The 19,484-nt window shown below is 40.7% G+C and overlaps 3 protein-coding genes across 4 annotated transcripts; all 3 read left to right on the forward strand.

The window, feature by feature from the left end:
• Positions 1-7,775: 7,775 nt before the first annotated feature.
• On the forward strand, positions 7,776-11,266 carry polr2i (RNA polymerase II subunit I). The gene is made up of 6 exons (XM_020508230.2): positions 7,776-7,962; positions 9,976-10,030; positions 10,195-10,268; positions 10,392-10,466; positions 10,638-10,689; positions 10,830-11,266. The coding sequence occupies exons 1-6, from the start codon at positions 7,901-7,903 to the stop codon at positions 10,890-10,892; spliced, it is 381 nt and encodes a 126-aa protein (XP_020363819.1). The 5' UTR covers positions 7,776-7,900; the 3' UTR covers positions 10,893-11,266.
• A 427-nt stretch (positions 11,267-11,693) lies between these two features.
• pglyrp5 (peptidoglycan recognition protein 5) lies at positions 11,694-12,908 on the forward strand. Of its 2 annotated transcripts, none has more exons than XM_020508762.2 (4): positions 11,694-11,809; positions 11,991-12,186; positions 12,276-12,394; positions 12,483-12,908. In XM_020508762.2, the coding sequence occupies exons 1-4, from the start codon at positions 11,791-11,793 to the stop codon at positions 12,653-12,655; spliced, it is 507 nt and encodes a 168-aa protein (XP_020364351.1). In that variant the 5' UTR covers positions 11,694-11,790; the 3' UTR covers positions 12,656-12,908. The 2 variants fall into 2 exon arrangements, with proteins under 2 accessions (XP_020364351.1, XP_020364352.1); XM_020508763.2 differs by having other exon boundaries at positions 11,994-12,186.
• Positions 12,909-15,681: 2,773 nt separating this feature from the next.
• Positions 15,682-17,167, forward strand: foxg1c (forkhead box G1c). Its single transcript, XM_020508489.2, has one exon. It carries the CDS (start codon positions 15,777-15,779, stop codon positions 17,049-17,051), a length of 1,275 nt encoding a protein of 424 aa, XP_020364078.2. The 5' UTR covers positions 15,682-15,776; the 3' UTR covers positions 17,052-17,167.
• Positions 17,168-19,484: the final 2,317 nt, after the last annotated feature.

A 19,484-nucleotide genomic window follows, 5' to 3' on the forward strand; every position in this document is an offset into this window, starting at 1 on the left:
AAAAACCCCAGAACCACACGGGGGGACCTAGTGAATGACCTGCAGAGAGCTGGGACCAAAGTAACAAAGCCTACCATCAGTAACACACTACGCCGCCAGGGACTCAAATCCTGCAGTGCCAGACGTGTCCCCCTGCTTAAGCCAGTACATATCCAGGCCAATCTGAAGTTTGCTAGAGAGCATTTGGATGATCCATAAGAAGATTGGGAGAATGTCATATGGTCAGATGAAACCAAAATATAACTTTTTGGTAAAAACTCAACTCGTCGTGTTTGGAGGACGAAGAATGCTGAGTTGCATCCACAGAACACCATACCTACTGTGAAGCATGGGGGTGTAAACCCTGGTGCTCTGCCATTTTCTGCCACTGCAACGAAACAAACAACAAAATGATCAAACCACATCAAGATAGGTGAAATGGAAGATTTAAAAAAACGACTTTTGTGGTTTAATTTTTTTCTTACTTAGATGCTTCTCTGTTTTGGGACACTTGTGCATAAGGCAGAGGTGGGGGTGAATGCACAGATGGATTGGGTGAGGGGAAGAGACTCATTTGGGATTCAGCAAGAATCGAATCGTGGACCTAGGTGCAGTGCTTGATTTGGACTAAAATAGGTGCTGATGCTCATTTTGGGTGCTGGTACTGTTAACATTTAGTTGCAGGAACTCCACAATACTTTTGAGCTGATATTCTATAAGAGGAACAGGAGCTCATGCAGTAGTAAATCTGAGGTGCCTGTACTCAGCTGCGGTGAGCCTCAACCCAAGTCCAGCATTGCATACGTCCCAATAGATAGTAATAGTGATAGAACTCTGGCATAGCAGCATACTTACCAGGAGCATGGCTTCCATCTGATTAACTCTGCCCCTTTATTAACAGAATAAAATAAAAAATAGTTTTTGCAATCACTTGCTTTGTGGTTGTGTAATTTACAACACCTTTTACTAAATTCAAAAATGTACTCAATCGGATGATGGAATTGACTATACTGACTACCAGATGATTGGTAGTGAAACTCTTAGATGGCACATACTCATTATTTGCTGGTCCAAATTCACTCCCTACCCCTCCTCCTTGGCCCTGACTTAACCCTTATATTTTTCTTAAGGGTCTGGATAGGTATAATCAGGAAAGTGGTGGAGCTTAGACCATATTGCTTACACCTTTCACATATAGAAAAATTGAAGGCTTAGGCCCAAGGGAAAGAGTCAGGCAGTGTACTGGGACCGACTGATTCACTATGGGTAAAGCCCAAATCACACGGGAGCCTTTTTTATATGTGCGCGAACAAGCATGTTCACGCAGGAAAAAGAATGCATGGGAGTCAATGAGAGAAAACAGCTATGAGTGTCAAAGGCATCACAAGTATATATAAAGTCAAATTAGAAGCTATTTTTCCACACGGCGCAATGCTGGTAAAATGATCTGATATAGTCTCAGAAAATAGACTGTGCATTGTTAAAGAGTCTAGAATTGTGAAGTGCAGGTTAGCGTTCAGTTAAAGTATTTTTTTATTCTGTAAATAAGTTTAACTGCAAGCCAATATTATGTATAGACTAGTGCTTATGAAGCACTATGATTGTACAGTTCAAAGGAAGTGGTTCAAATTAATCAAATTTGTTTTAGAGATTGAGTGGTGTAACGTATATGCTGGGAGTCAGGAAGCAGGTGCAGAAAGTAAGTTTAATGATATGAAGAAGCAGATGAACAAAACAGAAGGGTATGCAGACAGGCATCCAAGGCTCTCATTAAGTATGTACTATATGTACAAATAAGCACAATGTTTTTGCCATAAGTTTGTGCTATTAGTGCATAAAAACATTGTGCTAATGTTGGAATTAAAATGGATCATTTACACAACATGCCTACCACTTTGAAGATGCAAAATATGTTTTATTGTGACACAAACAAGACATAAGACAAAAAAAACAGAAAACTTGAGCATGCATAACTATCCCCCCCCCCCAAAGTCAATACTTTGTAGAGCCACCTTTTGCAGCAATTACAGCTGCAAGTCTCTTGGGGTATGTCTCTCTAAGCTTGGTACATCTAGCCACTGGGATTTGTGCCCATTATTCAAGGCTAAACTGCTCCAGCTCCTTCAAGTTGGAAGGGTTCCCCTGGTGTACAGCAATCTTTAAATCATACCACAGATTCTCAATTGGATTGAGGTCTGAGATTTTGACAAGGCCATTGATTGCACATTTTAATCAGAAATATGTCTAATGTCAACCTAATCTCATTTTCATCCCTGCATCAAATGACCTAACACCTTTTCTGAATGTCAACAAGACTTATCCCCCTCACTAACATACTGACCAGACCGGTCCTCCGCGTGCGCATGTTGATTTTGTCCACCCAGACCAGACATGATCAGGCCATGCAGGTTGAACTATCAAAACGAACTCTGAACCAATTGCTGTTGCTAGCTAATTTGTCCTGGGATATAAACATTGGGTTGTTATTTTAGCTGAAATGCACATGTTCCTCTACTACGACAATTAATCCACAGATAAAAGGGCAAAAATGTGTTTCTAGTAATCTCTCCTCCTTCACGCCTCTTCTTCTTTGGACTTCATATGGAGGTTGGCAACCAACTTAAAGGTAGGTGCATTACCACTACCGACTCGAGTGTGGACCCTAGTTCATCTTTTCAATCAATCATGCTCCTAAAAACCAATGAGGATATGGGAGAAGCGGGACTTGCAGCGCATCAAGGGTCACAATTTGAACAAAGTTATATTTTAGCACCTGGCTACGCAGATGCTTGTTGATGTGCACGATCAGTGTGGGTGCAATGATTGAATAACTTGTATGTGTACATTTATTTTGCAACGCTTGCGCACATGAAGCGAGCAGTGTGGTCAGCATGTTACAACAATTCTGTTATTGTTATTAGAGTGCTGAAAAGAACCTCAAGAATGTTGGCGATGACGTTGTGCTCCACCTGCTTGACGATAAACCATTTTTCAAAAGTTCAACTCCTGTTTATTTTACTGTTTATTTTACTCGTTGTGATTGCATAATGTTGTTACAACTGTCCAGTTCTCAAACACAGCACATTCTCCTCTACTCAATGTGGAAGTTACGCGAATCATCTCAAAGCTTTGTAGTTTTATACTAGCTTTCATTCTGCTTACGTCTTGCACACCTGGGAAACGAGCACCGCCTTTACATGTCTGTCTGCAAGCAGCCAAGTAGTCAAACCAGTCCGAATATTTGGAACATCACCTCTGCAAGACGTTCACAGGTAAAACGAACTATTGTTGTATACATTCAAAATATATTTCCAAATGTACATTCATAATACATTCAGACATATATTTTTAACAAAAGTTAGTCATATTTAATTCACATGCAATATGCCTATACTCCATTTCTACAGAAGTAAACTCATCAGCTGTAGTTGTACATAGTCATGGATGTTGAACCTGGCTGTGGAGACAATAATGGAAACCTTAAGCCTGGTAATAACATTCACACAATAGTGACCTAAATACCTATTTCTAATGAAATACAGGTTGTTTGGGCAAATAATCTTTGTAAATGTCATGTATCCTGTTCACCTACATAGTTATATTTTAAGAGGCCTATGATGTGAAATGCATATACAGTGCCTTCAGAAAGTATTCAGATTCCTTGACTTTTAACACATTTTGTTAGGTTACAGCCTTATTCTAAAAAAAATTTTTTTTTCCTAATCAATCTACACACAATACCCCATAATGACAAAGCAAAAACAGGTTTTTTAGAAATGTTTGCTAATTTATTCAAATCAACAGAAATGCCACATTTACATAAGTATTCAGACCCTTTACTCAGCACTTTGTTGAAGCACCTTTGGCAGCAATTACAGCCTAGAGTGTTCTTGGGTATGATTCTACAAGCTTTGCACACCTGTATTTGGGGAGTTTCTCCCATTCTTCTCTGCAGATCCTCTCAAGCTGTCTGGTTGGATGCTGAGAGTTGCTGCGCAGCTATTTTCAGGTCTCTCCAGAGATGTTCAATCGGGTTCAAGTCCGGGCTCCAGCTGGGCCACTCAAGGACATTCAGAGACATGTCCCAAAGCCACTCTTGCGTTGTCTTGGCTGTGTGCGTAAGGTTGTTGTCTTTAGCACTCTGGAGCAGGTTTTCATCAAGGATCTTTCAGTACTTTGCTCCGTTCATCTTTACCACAATCTTGACTAGTCTCCCACTCCCTGCCGCTGAAAAACATCCCTACAGCATGATGCTGCCACCACTATGCTTCAACGTAGGGATGGTGTCAGGTTTCCTCCAGACATGACGCTTGGCATTCAGGCCAAAGAGTTCAAGCCTGGTTTCAGCAAACCAGTGAATCTTGTTTCTCATGTTTTGTTTCTTTATGTGCCTTTTGGCACATTCCAAGCGGGCTGTCATGTGCCTTTTACTGAGGAGTGACTTCCGTCTAGCCACTCTACTATAAAGTCCTGATTGGTGAAGTGCTGTAGAGATGGTGGTCCTTCTGGAAGGTTCTCCCATCTCCACAGAGTGACCATCAGGTTCTTGGTCACCTCCCTGACCAAGGCCCTTTTCCCCAGATTGCTCAGTTTGGCCAGGCGGACAGCTCTAGGAAGAGTCTTGGTGGTTCCAAACTCCATTTAAGAATGATGATGGCCACCGTGTTCTTTGGGACCTTCAATGCTGCAGAAATCTTTTGGTACTCTTCCCCAGATCTGTGCCTCAACACAATCCTGTCTCTGAGCTCTATGGACAATTCCTTCGACCTCATGGCTTGTTCTTTGCTCCGATATGCACTGTCAACTGTGAGACCTTATATATACAGGTGTGCGCCTTTCCAAATCATGTCCAATCTATTGAATATACCACAGGTAGACTCCAATCAAGTTGTAGAAACATATCAAGGATGATCCATGGAAACTGGATGCACTTGAGCTCAATTGAGTCTCATAGCAAAGTGTCTGAATACTTATGTAAATAAAGTATTTATTATTTTTATAAATTATAAAAATAAAGCTGTTTTCACTTTATCATTATGGGTTATTGTGTGTAGATTGGTGAGGATTTTTTTTTTAAAATACATTTTAGAATAAGGCTGTAATGTAACAAAATATCAAAAAAGTCAAGGGGTCTGAATACTTTCTGAAGGCACTGTGTATATTTTTTACAATAGATTCTAGATCTCTGTATGTATGCAATAGTCCAATGCACTTGTAAATGACATATGATGAATGTCACTGACAAATCCTTACAGTAAAACAGAGCTAAACAACTCTATTGTATTCTGGAACACAGAACCCGAACCCACCAATCCTGATTCAACAGAGGGTGGCCCAGAGAGTCCCAAACCAAGTAGGCCTTCTAACTCTTTTGTATACTGTTGTAAAGTTGACACAATATGTGCTTTTCACATATATCTTATGGCATCTATATTTTCATAATTTCTGTGAAAAGGAAGAATATGTACACACATACAGTGCCTTGCGAAAGTATTCGGCCCCCTTGAACTTTGCGACCTTTTGCCACATTTCAGGCTTCAAACATAAAGATATAAAACTGTATTTGTTTGTGAAGAATCAACAACAAGTGGGACACAATCATGAAGTGGAACGACATTTATTGGATATTTCAAACTTTTTTAACAAATCAAAAACTGAAAAATTGGGCATGCAAAATTATTCAGCCCCTTTACTTTCAGTGCAGCAAACTCTCTCCAGAAGTTCAGTGAGGATCTCTGAATGATCCAATGTTGACCTAAATGACTAATGATGATAAATACAATCCACCTGTGTGTAATCAAGTCTCCGTATAAATGCACCTGCACTGTGATAGTCTCAGAGGTCCGTTAAAAGCGCAGAGAGCATCATGAAGAACAAGGAACACACCAGGCAGGTCCTAGATACTGTTGTGAAGAAGTTTAAAGCCGGATTTGGATACAAAAATATTTCCCAAGCTTTAAACATCCCAAGGAGCACTGTGCAAGCGATAATATTGAAATGGAAGGAGTATCAGACCACTGCAAATCTACCAAGACCTGGCCGTCCCTCTAAACTTTCAGCTCATACAAGGAGAAGACTGATCAGAGATGCAGCCAAGAGGCCCATGATCACTCTGGATGAACTGCAGAGATCTACAGCTGAGGTGGGAGACTCTGTCCATAGGACAACAATCAGTCGTATATTGCACAAATCTGGCCTTTATGGAAGAGTGGCAAGAAGAAAGCCATTTCTTAAAGATATCCATAAAAAGTGTCATTTAAAGTTTGCCACAAGCCACCTGGGAGACACACCAAACATGTGGAAGAAGGTGCTCTGGTCAGATGAAACCAAAATGGAACTTTTTGGCAACAATGCAAAACGTTATGTTTGGCGTAAAAGCAACACAGCTCATCACCCTGAACACACCATCCCCACTGTCAAACATGGTGGTGGCAGCATCATGGTTTGGGCCTGCTTTTCTTCAGCAGGGACAGGGAAGATGGTTAAAATTGATGGGAAGATGGATGGAGCCAAATACAGGACCATTCTGGAAGAAAACCTGATGGAGTCTGCAAAAGACCTGAGACTGGGATTTGTCTTCCAACAAGACAATGATCCAAAACATAAAGCAAAATCTACAATGGAATGGTTCAAAAATAAACATATCCAGGTGTTAGAATGGCCAAGTCCAAGTCCAGACCTGAATCCAATCGAGAATCTGTGGAAAGAACTGAAAACTGCTGTTCACAAATGCTCTCCATCCAACCTCACTGAGCTCGAGCTGTTTTGCAAGGAGGAATGGGAAAATATGTCAGTCTCTCGATGTGCAAAACTGATAGAGACATACCCCAAGCGACTTACAGCTGTAATGGCAGCAAAAGGTGGCACTACAAAGTATTAACTTAAGGGGGCTGAATAATTTTGCACGCCCAATTTTTCAGTTTTTGATTTGTTAAAAAAGTTTGAAATATCCAATAAATGTCGTTCCACTTCATGATTGTGTCCCACTTGTTGTTGATTCTTCACAAACAAATACAGTTTTATATCTTTATGTTTGAAGCCTGAAATGTGGCAAAAGGTCGCAAAGTTCAAGGGGGCCGAATACTTTCGCAAGGCACTGTATCTTTGAGCATGTATCAAATGCCCTAGGCCTGGACTGATCTCTCTCTCTCTCCCTCTCTATGTTCATTCTTCCATTCTAGGAAAGATTGTAGCCTTCACAGCCAAACTAAACATGTGTGACAGCTACCCAACTCACAGCAGTATCCTGAAGTTTGCCAACGTCCTGGTCAATGAGGGAGACGGCTATAGTACTCATACAGGAAAATTCAACTGCCCACTGGCTGGCTTGTACCACTTCACATTGCATATGTCCACCTACGGCCGCGCCCAGTGTAGTATCTTAAAGAATGGCCAGCGGGTTGTCTCAGCATACCACACCAGCCTGCCAGACAAGTGTTGCCAGGTAGTCAGCATTGGTAGTGTGATTGAGCTCACTGAAGGAGACCAGGTTTGGGTTCATCTGTGGGGACCTACAAGACATGACATTTTTGCTACTGAAGACAATGACACTGTGTTTGTTGGGTTTCTTTTGGCATAATAACTTTATTGCATACTAAGAGGGTGTCCTGATATGTATTTATTTAGTGCCAATTTACTTGTGTTCAACTCCTCAGTGGTGTAATTAAATTGATAATGTATTTTATCGGTTAACAACAATACATTCTGATAATAATAAACACGGAATGACACACGCGTGTTGGGTGTCATTTAGTCCTCCACAGCAGTTGGCGCTGCAACTAATAAACTGCCATCGAATTCTCTAACATTTTGTGCGCGTGCGTCTTGTTTTCATCGTGGAAGCGGGAGACAACGTTGCTAGCTAGCCAGAAATTCGGAGTTGTTCATTATTTCGTTGATTTTAATTTGTAAACTATTTCAAATGGATATAGAGGGTGGTACATATGAACCCGGATTCGTTGGGATTCGATTTTGTCAAGAATGGTAAGAGCAGATGGTTATAAAGAAGTTCACTTAGAAAGTGCATAACGTCACTGTAGCTAGCTAGCTAGCTAAAGACTAGTAGCTATGAAATTGAGTCGCAATCCTTATTCTCTGACGGTACCAGGATAGTCTAAAATTGTATGAAGTGCGCGAGGTAATTAACGTGTTATATATGAAAATAATGGGTATAATGCTAACCCAGAGATAGTGGGGCACCTGTAGTATCTAGGATAGATAAACGGGTGCATAATGAGTATCTGATTAGGATGTCGTGACCTGTAATACATCAGTAAAGAATTGTGCTTGCTCTGCATAGATGTTGTTGTAAGTTGTGGTCTTTACGGTCAATCAATTACGGTCAATGTTATCTTTACGGTCAATCACAAGTCTGTGATAATTTCGTCTCTCATCGACCTGATATCACATGAGTCTAGACAATTGACTCAGTCTCACAACATAGACCAGACGTCTCTGCTTCATTTTGTTCGTGTTTTAAAAATATATATATTTCATCATTCACATTACGAGTGAGTTCAAAATGTCTTTGTAAAACGTCAAGGTTTTTCTTTGAACATTTTCTGGCCTCTTCCACCAGATCTAGGTGACGCTGAAGCATATGGGCACTCTTTCAAGTAGGCTGGAAAATAGAACGAGTCCAAATACACCCAATCCCATAGCAAATGAATGGAATCAAACATACACACAGCTTGTTTTGACTGGTGTGACGCTTATAATTCGTAATCCTCGAATAGTAAATTAGTAAACCTCGATAGTGACAAGTGTATTTATGCCTGCATAACGTGGAAGTAGGGAAAAATTGCAACTTTTGACTATTTCTGGTCTAGCGATCGATGACAGCAGAGTACGCTGTTCAACCTTATGCAATTAGAAAGCAGAGATTATCCTGATTAAAATTGTGCCCGACTTGAAACAAATCTAAATATACACATTGCGAGATATTTGGCGAAATAGACCAGCATGCCTCTCCATGGGAAAACAATGGGGGGAGCGCAGCGTTCCAAGGGCAAATGGTATTTCGAGGCTAGCGTTTGATGACAAGAGTAAGCTGCCCAGCCTTACACAATTAGACAGAGGATATTCTCATGTTTTAAAATGGTTCCAAATTGAAAAAAATCGAAATATATACATTGTCATATATTTGGCCAAATAGACAGATATACCTATTTCCCTATAGTAAACAATGGGAAGACCTCAGAGTTCCATTAGTAATTTGTTGTTAATTACATTTTAACTACCAGCAATGTGGGCAGGTCTCATTGCCAACAATAGCAAAGCAGGCATTGTGAAGTACAACATTAAGCTGGGAATAGACCATTTGGAAGGCGAGTTGGTGCTCAATAGAACAAATAGGAGCTGGCAGGGTGAAAAATGACCTAAATAAGGCCTGTTTTTTTGTGAATACTTCAAAACTACGGAAAGCAGCTGGGAGATGCAATGAGCTAGTTATCAGAAAAAAAGCATTATTACAACATTTCAGGTGTCCAGCCTATACTAAGCAGTGTTGCTACTCTGATGCGGGTCTTTTTTTATCTAAGCCCGTAGCGATTTCATATTTCTCCCACTGACCTTGGAAAAATAACCAGTTTTGATACAAATCACCTTTCTTGTCCATGTCGCTAGGCAATGGAATTTGACTGAGAGACATTGCAGGCTCTCCATCTTCACTCATTTGATCCACTTGTTTGCGTTTATCCGACAGCGATTACATTGTCCTCATACCTTATCCTCTTTTCCATAGCGCTTGGCTTTGGGTTCATTTCTCTGACCCCATGTTAATATGTGAATATCTCTCGTTGGAGAGTTAGATGAGATGCAAGCATAATCCTTTACTCGGGTGTTACCTGTCACAATATCCTAATCAGACAATCATAATGCACCTGTTTAGCTATCCTAGATAGGTGCCCCCACTAGCGCTATCTCTGGGTTGTCATTATGACCATTATCTTAACACAAGCTAGAATGTTATAACAAAATTGTTTCATTCTGTTTTAGCAACAACATGTTGTATCCCAAAGAAGACAAGGAGAATCGAATCCTGCTCTATGCAGTAAGTGTGATGACATTCATATACCCACTCCAAATGGCTTACAGCAGTTAGCTAGTTTCATGCACTACCTTTATTGGTTGGGAAGTGTTTGAGCTTTCAATTGTTGAAACAAGTAAATGCATGAATGTAGTAACCATTTTTGACTCCGCTGTGTATCTCAACAGTGCAGGAACTGTGACTATCAACAAGAAGCAGACAACAGCTGCATCTATGTCAACAAGATCACCCATGAAGTTGAGTAAGTGATCCCTATTTTCCACCACTTATTCTCAGACACTGAAATATACATCTGTCATGGGAAATTAAGTAATTTGTCTTATCTTTCTCACCCCTTTCTCTTCTCTCTCTATTCTCTCCTCAGTGAGCTGACGCAGATAATTGCAGATGTGTCTCAGGATCCAACGCTACCCCGGACAGAGGATCACCCCTGCCCAAAGTGAGAGTGGCCAACACTCACACACACTCGAACAAACACTCTCTCTATCTTCCTCCTTTAGCTCTCTGAAATCAGGCAATTTTTCCACACTTTTTCGATTCACAAACATCTCTATCAATTCAAAATAACTTCCAAATAAATCTAACATTGATCTCTTTTCTCTCTTTTCAGGTGCGGTCACAAGGAGGCAGTGTTTTTCCAGTCCCACAGTATGAAGGCTGAGGTGCGTTGCTATTTTTTCATCATTGAACATTCTCTGTCCCCAAAGAGTTAGCCAAATATAGAAATACTAGAGTCCACTGAGCCATATGGATACATTAATATGTGGTGTATATGAAAGTAACTGCTTTATTTTCTATGTAGGATGCCATGAGGCTGTACTATGTCTGCACGGCCCCTCACTGTGGACACCGCTGGACGGAGTGAAGAAGAGGTCAGATGTATGCATCCACAGCGTCTGCTGTCACCCAACAGGCTACTGCGTCTCACTGGTTCACTGTGGCTTAAATCAGAATGACTGATTGTTATGTGGGTCTAAAATACTCAGCCAAATCAGAAACTTTATTTACAGGAATACTAACTTTTTGTGTTAGTTCTTCATCATCTTGTTGGCGTGTATGTCGTGGTACTGCTAAGATTTGTATGGACCACTTAAATCCCATGTATTACCTTGTTGTGGAGGAACACCTAACTGTTGGGACATTGTGTTAATAATGTATTAGCTCTAGTACTTTTTTCAGATATTTGTCTTATTATAGTTTTTTTTAACTGGGAGAAATAAAATACAAAATAAAACTTTTGTTAAATGCTTCTGATTTCTTTCAAAAAGACTTCTCTAAAACTGTGAATGCCACTGTTGTATATATTAAATATTTCCTTAATTACTGTGGTTACACAATCCCGTGAACCAATCTCTGTTGCAATACTTGCCATCCCAAAAGAGCTGAAATAGAGATGGTTAAAAAATGTTTTGTGTTTTATAACTGCGCATATGAAATGTTCCTCTTTAGTGGTGTGGCTTCGACTTCTCTTTTTTTTCTAGACCTACCTGTTTGGCCACTGCAGTGTATTTCCCAATGTGTGTATTTTTCAGTTGTTTTCAGACCCACTGAGAGTTGGTGTCATTGAGAAACGCATGACTAATGTGATTGGCATGCACGTGAAAGGAAAGTACGCAAAACATGTAATAACCCGCTGGAGAAACAGTCCACACCCCCTTTAACAATATGTCGCTAACAACTTATTCTAAGGAACGTCAAGGAAACTTCCTCTTTTAAATGGTCTCTAGCGACTAAATCAAAAGCAAGTCTGGATAATATAATACATGGATTTAAGAGTCACTGGTAAGGAAGTACCTATGAGTTCTATTGAAAGGTAATGATTAAGTTTTCTGATAATGCTTTGAGGTCTAGGTACGATACTTTGCTATGAATGGGTAAATGAAAGTGAATTGTTAGGTCTATAGTTTGGATATGGAACACCACAGATTTACTGTGGTTTGTTAACCATATTCATGCATTTCAGTAGAGGTGGTTACTCGGGAACAGTGGGGAGCAGTAGCCCCTCGATGCCGGGAGACCCTCAAGTGTCCTGCTCAAAGAGTTGTCATACACCACACTGCACTGTTGCACTGCAGGGGCATCCGAGAATGTATGGACCAGCTCATCCACATACAGACAATGCATATGCAGGATAGGAACTTTGATGACATTGGATACAAGTGAGTGACCTCTCCTTTCCTGGTGTTTTCTATCATTCATTGTGTCAGGATAATACTAAATGGAAATAACTGTTTTCTTGCATTTGCAGCTTTCTTATTGGGGGAGATTGCACAGTGTATGAGGGCCGAGGCTGGGGTGTTGTGGGTGCACATACCAAGGACAATAACCGTGACTCTTTGGGCATTGCCTTCATGGGCAACTTCAACAGTAAGAAACACAATATTGGACTTTTGATCTCCAAGTCATTACAGTGTGTAAGGCATTGGTGCCAATGGGTTCCGCTTCTCTGTTTCAGATGAGAGCCCCAGTCCAGCAGCCCTGTCATCTGTTAAACAGCTCCTGCAGTGTGGGGTTTCCCAGGGGCATTTGCACCCTGGATTTACCCTGCTTGGGCATAGAGACTTGGGGGACACTGAATGTCCTGGGGAGAGACTATATGCTGCACTAAAACTTCTAAAATTTCCTTAAACATAACCTCTTCCACTGGTTTGACAGAGAAAGTGAGTCGGTGGTGAAAGAGAATGCCCTGAACAGCACACTTAACATTTTGGGACTTCCTTGTGTGTTTTTAAACCACTAGATGGGGCAATGACGCTTTATCGTAGCCATGGCCTAAAATACATACTATTTTTTTCACAAGCATTTCACTACACCCGCAATAACATCTGCTAAACACTTGTATGTGACCAATAAAATTTGATAATGGGGTTTCCCAAACCCAGTCCTGGGGCCCCCCTGGGTTCATGTTTTGTTTTTGCCCTAGCACTACACAGCTGATTCAAATGACCAACTCACCATCAAGCTTTGATTATTTGAATCAGCTGTGTAGTGGACCATTAGACAACTTTATATATCTGTGTTTTGTAGAGGACATACAGTGTGGGGGGGGGGGGGAGTATTTGATCCCCTGCTGATTTTGTACATTTGCCCACTGACAAAGAAATGATCCGTCTATAATTTTAATGGTAGGTTTGTTTGAACGGTGAAAGACAGAATAACAACAAAAAAATCCAGAAAAAAGCATGTAAAAAAAATTATTAATTGATTTGCATTTTAATGAGGGAAATAAGTATTTGACCCCCTCTCAATCAGAAAGATTTCTGGCTCCCAGGTGTCTTTTATACAGGTAACGAGCTGAGATTAGGAGCACACTCTTAAAGGGAGTGCTCCTAATCTCAGTTTGTTACCTGTATAAAAGACACCTGTCCACAGAAGCAATCAATCAATCAGATTCCAAACTCTCCACCAAGGACAAGACCAAAGAGCTTTCCAAGGATGTCAGGGACAAGATTGTAGACCTACACAAGGGTGGAATGGGCTACAAGACCATCGCCAAGCAGCTTGGTGAGAAGGTGAAAACAGTTGGTGCGATTATTCGCAAATGGAAGAAACACAAAATAACTGTCAATCTCCCTCGGCCTGGGGCTCCATGCAAGATCTCACCTCGTGGAGTTGCAATGATCATGGGAACAGTGAGGAATCAGCCCAGAACTACACGGGAGGATCTTGTCAATGATCTCAAGGCAGCTGGGACCATAGTCACCAAGAAAACAATTGGTAACACACTACGCCGTGAAGGACTGAAATCCTGCAGGGCCCGCAAGGTCCCCCTGCTCAAGAAAGCACATATACATGCCCGTCTGAAGTTTGCCAATGAACATCTGAATGATTCAGAGGACAACTGAGTGATAGTGTTGCGGTCAGATGAGACCAAATGGAGCTCTTTGGCATCAACTCAACTCGCCATGTTTGGAGGAGGAGGAATGCTGCCTATGACCCCAAGAACACCATCCCCACCGTCAAACATGGAGGTGGAAACATGCTTTGGGGGTGTTTTTCTGCTAAGCGGACAGGACAACTTCACCGCATCAAAGGGATGATGGACGGGGCCATGTACCGTCAAATCTTGGGCGAGAACCTCCTTCCCTCAGCCAGGGCATTGAAAATGGGTCGTGGATGGGTATTCCAGCATGACAATGACCCAAAACACACGGCCAAGGCAACAAAGGAGTGGCTCAAGAAGAAGCACATTAAGGTCCTGGAGTAGCCTAGCCAGTCTCCAGACCTTAATCCCATAGAAAATCTGTGGAGGGAGCTGAAGGTTCGAGTTGCCAAACGTCAGCCTCGCAACTTTAATGACTTGGAGAAGATCTGCAAAGAGGAGTGGGACAAAATCCCTCCTGAGATGTGTGCAAACCTGGTGGCCAACTACAAGAAACATCTGACCTCTGTGATTGCCAACAAGGGTTTTGCCACCAAGTACTAAGTCATGTTTTGCAGAGGGGTCAAATACTTATTTCCCTCATTAAAATGCAAATAAATTTATAACATTTTTGACAAGCGTTTTTCTGGATTAGGGTTAATGGTAGATAAACCTACCATTAAAATTATAGACTGATTTCTTTGTCAGTGGGCAAATGTACAAAATCAGCAGGGGATCAAATACTTTTTTCCCTCACTGTACGTGGGCAATGTAGTTTGTCTGATTTGGCAACTGATGTGCATGCGGCTTCAGGAATCGCCACCCATTCAGTGTAATTGTAGAGGTAAAATATTAAGGTTGTAAAATGCATCTGTTTAGATTAGGCTAAACATGATTTATTTGGGTATTCACATAAAATTGTCCACATACCATTATGTTCCTTTTTCTATGAGTGTGCTGCTATAAGGTGTTCTAGGAAATAAGAACTGAGAAGGGTGTAAGGGTAACTTACACTGAGTAAATAAAAATATGCTGCTGAACAAGTACAAACTATTGACATAACTGGATGGGATTTCCATTTTGGGTGGCCAAAATATCTTGTCCTGACTTGCTGTTTTGTCCTGAATGAGTTTAAGCTTTTGGGTTTATTTGAAATGGCTTCTCAAATCACTAAAAAAATAAAATAAAACAATTTGTCAAAGGTAGAAAAGCTGTAGATGTTTCAACATTGTAAGCTATGTGTATTTCCAAACAAGTGAACACTTGTATTGCATGATGGAGTATTAAAGGGGACCCCATATCAAATTGAGAAAATAGAGATGGTGAAACATAAATGCTGCTTCATACTGTGCCTTGATGTTGCAACACATCTTACCTGTCAACTGTTGTGCAGGAAGCTGCATGCTCCCCAGCCAGACGTCTAGGCTACCCAATCTGCCCCCCAACTATGTCTCGTTTAAGTTCTCCGCTTGTTTACTTACTTTACGAGTTTACCTACTCCTAAATTACTTACACACCTTCACCTAATTCGGCTTTGATGGGCTGTTTGCCAGGTTATTGTGTAAACAGACGGAAAGGAGTGGAGAGAGGCGTTCCCAGAGGGCGAAACGCAGGTGAGAGGTTTGAGTTTCACGCTCCTCGGGAAGTGTTATAATTGAACCTGGGAGTTCATCTGCCAGTCAGTGAAATTGGCAGCGCACTAAACTAATCGCAAAGTTTGTAGTATACGGCTTGTGTGACTATGCATGTTTGGATCAGGATTGTTGAGCAGGAGTTTAAGCACGAGTGGCGCATTTTGTCTTTGGCACCCCAAGACGACGTGCGTATTATTTCGTGGATTTAGACGTTCCTTCTCTTCAGACTGCCAGACGCCGCGGGAAGTGGGTGATGTTGAACATGGAGGATTTGAAAGCTCCTGTCAGATTTTTCCACAAGTCTTCATTCAGCATCAGCAGCCTGCTGTTTCGACGAGAGGGAGTGATGAGTGATGACGGTGCCGTGCTGGATGGGCATCTTTCCAGAAAACACATTTCTTCGGGGCCATCTACTAGGCCTAAAGAAGTTTGTGCTCAAGATGGAACATATGATTTACATGGAGACAAGGATTGTCATAAAGAATACGCAGTCCAAGAAGACAAACGACTCTCCAGAAATGGAGAAAGGGAATACGGAGAAGATACCGATGGAGTGGTGAAGACATCTGGAGGAGTAGAGGGAAAAGCTAAACCGGAGAAACCTCCTTTCAGCTATAACGCATTGATAATGATGGCTATTCGCCAGAGCCCGGAGCGAAGGCTTACCCTCAACGGCATTTACGAGTTCATCATGGGCAACTTCCCTTACTATCAAGAAAATAGACAAGGATGGCAGAATTCAATCCGGCATAACCTAAGTTTGAACAAGTGCTTCGTCAAAGTACCTCGCCATTATGATGACCCAGGCAAAGGCAACTACTGGATGCTTGACCCTTCAAGCGAGGACGTGTTCATAGGTGGCACAACTGGTAAACTCCGGCGCCGTTCCACGGCGGGCACCCAGACAAAGCTGGCAATAAAACGGGGTGCCCGTTTGACCTCCACCACTGCCGCCGGGCTGGCGTTCACTGGGTCCTTTTATTGGCCGGTGCCATCGTTTCTAAACCTTCAACCTCCTGCGAACTCACACCCGGGCATGGGGTCATGTGTAGGGCCCAATCACTCCAACTATGCCACCTCGATCCTTTCTCAACGGTCACACCACATGAGTGCCATAAATGCTGGAGCAGACCGACTCTTCCAAACAAACCAGGAGTCATCGTATTTTGGCATGGGTGCAGGCGCGCAATACCGTCGTCATCACCAAATGAGCGCAGCCACAACATTCGCCTCTTCATCGTTGCCATGCACTTTGTCTCTCCCTAACCCTTGTTCCTTTAACTTGCTCAACCGACAAGCTAGTTATTTTTACTCGCATCACCAGGTACCCCACCCGGCGACATTCAATACATGGTGCCAGGATGAGTACCCCCCAACCAAGGCATCTCCAGCCGGACCGATTTACTCCGGAAAAAATGGGCCATCGGATTGCTTGGGGAGTTTGTGTGCGGAGTTCCCTAATTATTTTCCCTCAATCAGCCCCATGAGCTCCCTCAACACCAATCTTTCTCGGGATGCAGGGAAATGACCATATTTAAATTTAAAAAGTCAGATTCTCTTTATGGATTACATCTTTCTAATGTCTACCAATGCTGCGAAATGTATTCAAATCATTTATGTGAGTTTGCTATTTCCCAAATAGGTATATCTGTCTTTGGACAGAAAACAATTATTTAATATTTTTTAAATAATTGCCACTCACGCTTTAATGTGCAATTTAATCTAAACGTATCAACAACAAAAAAACGCCATTCACCATTAAAATTGTTTTCAGTGCAACAGCCTATAATAATGTTGTATTATTTCACGAATAATTCATGGTCAATATTTGTGGTGCGTTCAGATCATCATTTTTTTTTATTTCTTTCGTTAGTATTTTATTTTGTATTTTAATAGACCACTAACTATACATCACAAGATGAAGAGAGATGAGAAAATGATGCTGTATTTTAATTATTGCGCATGAAGTAAGAGTTTCATAATGAGGAATAATGTCGTGAAAATAACAAACTATTTCGTATCTGTGAAGGTAATTATCATGGTCGAGGTTGTTAATTGCAAGATTTTGCATCATCGTTTAGGCTACTTTTACAAACAGGCTAAACCATCACTCTCTGAAGTTTCTATTCGTTTTTTTCGTTATTGGTGTTATAACTTCGTTTTGCGATTCGTAGGCCTAGTTCTTAGGGATGTGGGCTACATGAAACATTAACCATTTAATGAAATTAAAATGAAAAAAAATGAAAATATCTTGTCCGACTGTGTTCCATAGGTGCTCTCCAGATATTTCCACTAATATGACATATCTTCTGACAACTGGATGTGTTTTAACAATTCACTGTTATTATCTTAAAACAAACTTGAAAGAACAATTGTCTTCATAAATGTCCTCTATCAATCTTATTGTATATAGCCTCGTTATTGTTATTCTTATTGTGTTACTTTTTATTCTTACTTTTTATTTGAGTCTACATGGTAAATATTTTCTTATCTCTTCTTGAACTGCACTGTTGTTTAAGGGCTTGTAAGTAAGCATTTCATGGTAAAGTCTACACTTGTATTCAGCGCATGTGACAAATAAAGTTTGATTATTTGATATTGCTTGAGGAAGGCTGTGCGTAATTAACGGTTTGCCCTTTAATTAAAAACGAAATCTTTGGTCATGTCTGAAAAAGTATTGGAAATATAGTGTTTACTCTGATGCTATTAAAATAATGTATACATTACAGACAAAAGTCCAGAATTATTTTGATGTTCCTGAATTAAGAGTAAAAGTTCCTCATAAAAATATATAGGCTAAGAGTTTTTTCTGTCTGCACTCTCCTATTACTTCAAAATGAAATCTGCAGTGATTGTCTCCATTTGTGTTTGTAAATGTATCTCAATTGTCTCAATGCTCAATATGAACACAATGCTGTGTTATGCACTTCTTACATTTTAGAAAATAACTATACCAAATATGCTTTGAGAAATTATTCATCCCAGAGGTGGTGACTGTATGTCTTGCATGATTTGTACTGTATCTGCACTAGCTATCTTTTTCCCTTTTAAGCCTGAAAATATTTGTTTACAGGGAACTCTGTGCATGTCATATACTGTAGGCTATACGTGTAATTAATTTGATCCATTTTATAATGTGTGTGCAATAAAAACAAAAATAGTGATATAAAAGGGATGAGTTGTATTACATATGCATTCAAAACATAACAGCCGGTTATGTGATACTTAAGGAACAGGAAGAGAGTGTCAATGAGTCCAGAAGGAATCCAGCTGCATCCAAATAGCACTCACACATGCACGCAGGACACACACACATTCCCCCAGTCCATTCAATAGCTGAGCTCAACACTCATGGTCATATTTAAACAGAAACTTCATTAGCACCTGCTAATGAAACCCACTGTTACCACCACAAATAGCCATGCTGCTGTATCTGAAAGAGTTTCAATGCAGCTGTTTTCATCTCAATATCTGGGTAACAATTAAGTATCTTACTATGATTGTTTTAAATTTAAATGGTCAAAAATAATTTTAAAAAATTGCTTCTGAGCAAAGAGCAATTTCTCAAGCAATAATTTTTCTGGGACTGTCTGGGAGTGGGGAGGGAAAAATGAAAACTAGCTGTTAGTGTCAGAGAGGTTTTGAACTCTCTTTCTTATTGTTCTATTAACTCATTTACCGCAGGGTGATGTCACCATGGAAGGTCAAAACTCTATCCCACCAGAACAGGCTGAAATTTCAGGTGGTCTTTTCAAACAGCTCTTACAATAAAATAGTATTATCATAATTTTCACAATTTCACAGTATTATTCCTACCTCATATTGTGGAAATAAATATAAAACACGGTGAAATCACATTTTTTGGACTGCACTGGGACTTTAAGATCATCAAAAGTTCAAATCTGAAACTACAGACGTGTCAGTGTGATAAAGGGCATGCAGAGCCTTGACTGAGATGTAT

The sequence above is a fragment of the Oncorhynchus kisutch genome, linkage group LG18, assembly GCF_002021735.2.
Source record: "Oncorhynchus kisutch isolate 150728-3 linkage group LG18, Okis_V2, whole genome shotgun sequence".
Taxonomy (NCBI): domain Eukaryota; kingdom Metazoa; phylum Chordata; class Actinopteri; order Salmoniformes; family Salmonidae; genus Oncorhynchus; species Oncorhynchus kisutch.

Coding starts and splice junctions, on each gene's coding strand:
- polr2i (XM_020508230.2), top strand. CDS start 7,901: ATGGATATAGAGGGTGGTACATATGAACCCGGATTCGTTGGGATTCGA. Junction 10,269..10,391: donor AAGATCACCCATGAAGTTGA/GTAAGTGATCCC, acceptor TTCTCTCCTCAG/TGAGCTGACGCAGATAATTG. Junction 10,467..10,637: donor GAGGATCACCCCTGCCCAAA/GTGAGAGTGGCC, acceptor CTCTCTTTTCAG/GTGCGGTCACAAGGAGGCAG.
- pglyrp5 (XM_020508762.2), top strand. Junction 12,187..12,275: donor TTTGATGACATTGGATACAA/GTGAGTGACCTC, acceptor TTGCATTTGCAG/CTTTCTTATTGGGGGAGATT. Junction 12,395..12,482: donor CTTCATGGGCAACTTCAACA/GTAAGAAACACA, acceptor TCTCTGTTTCAG/ATGAGAGCCCCAGTCCAGCA.
- foxg1c (XM_020508489.2), top strand. CDS start 15,777: ATGTTGAACATGGAGGATTTGAAAGCTCCTGTCAGATTTTTCCACAAG.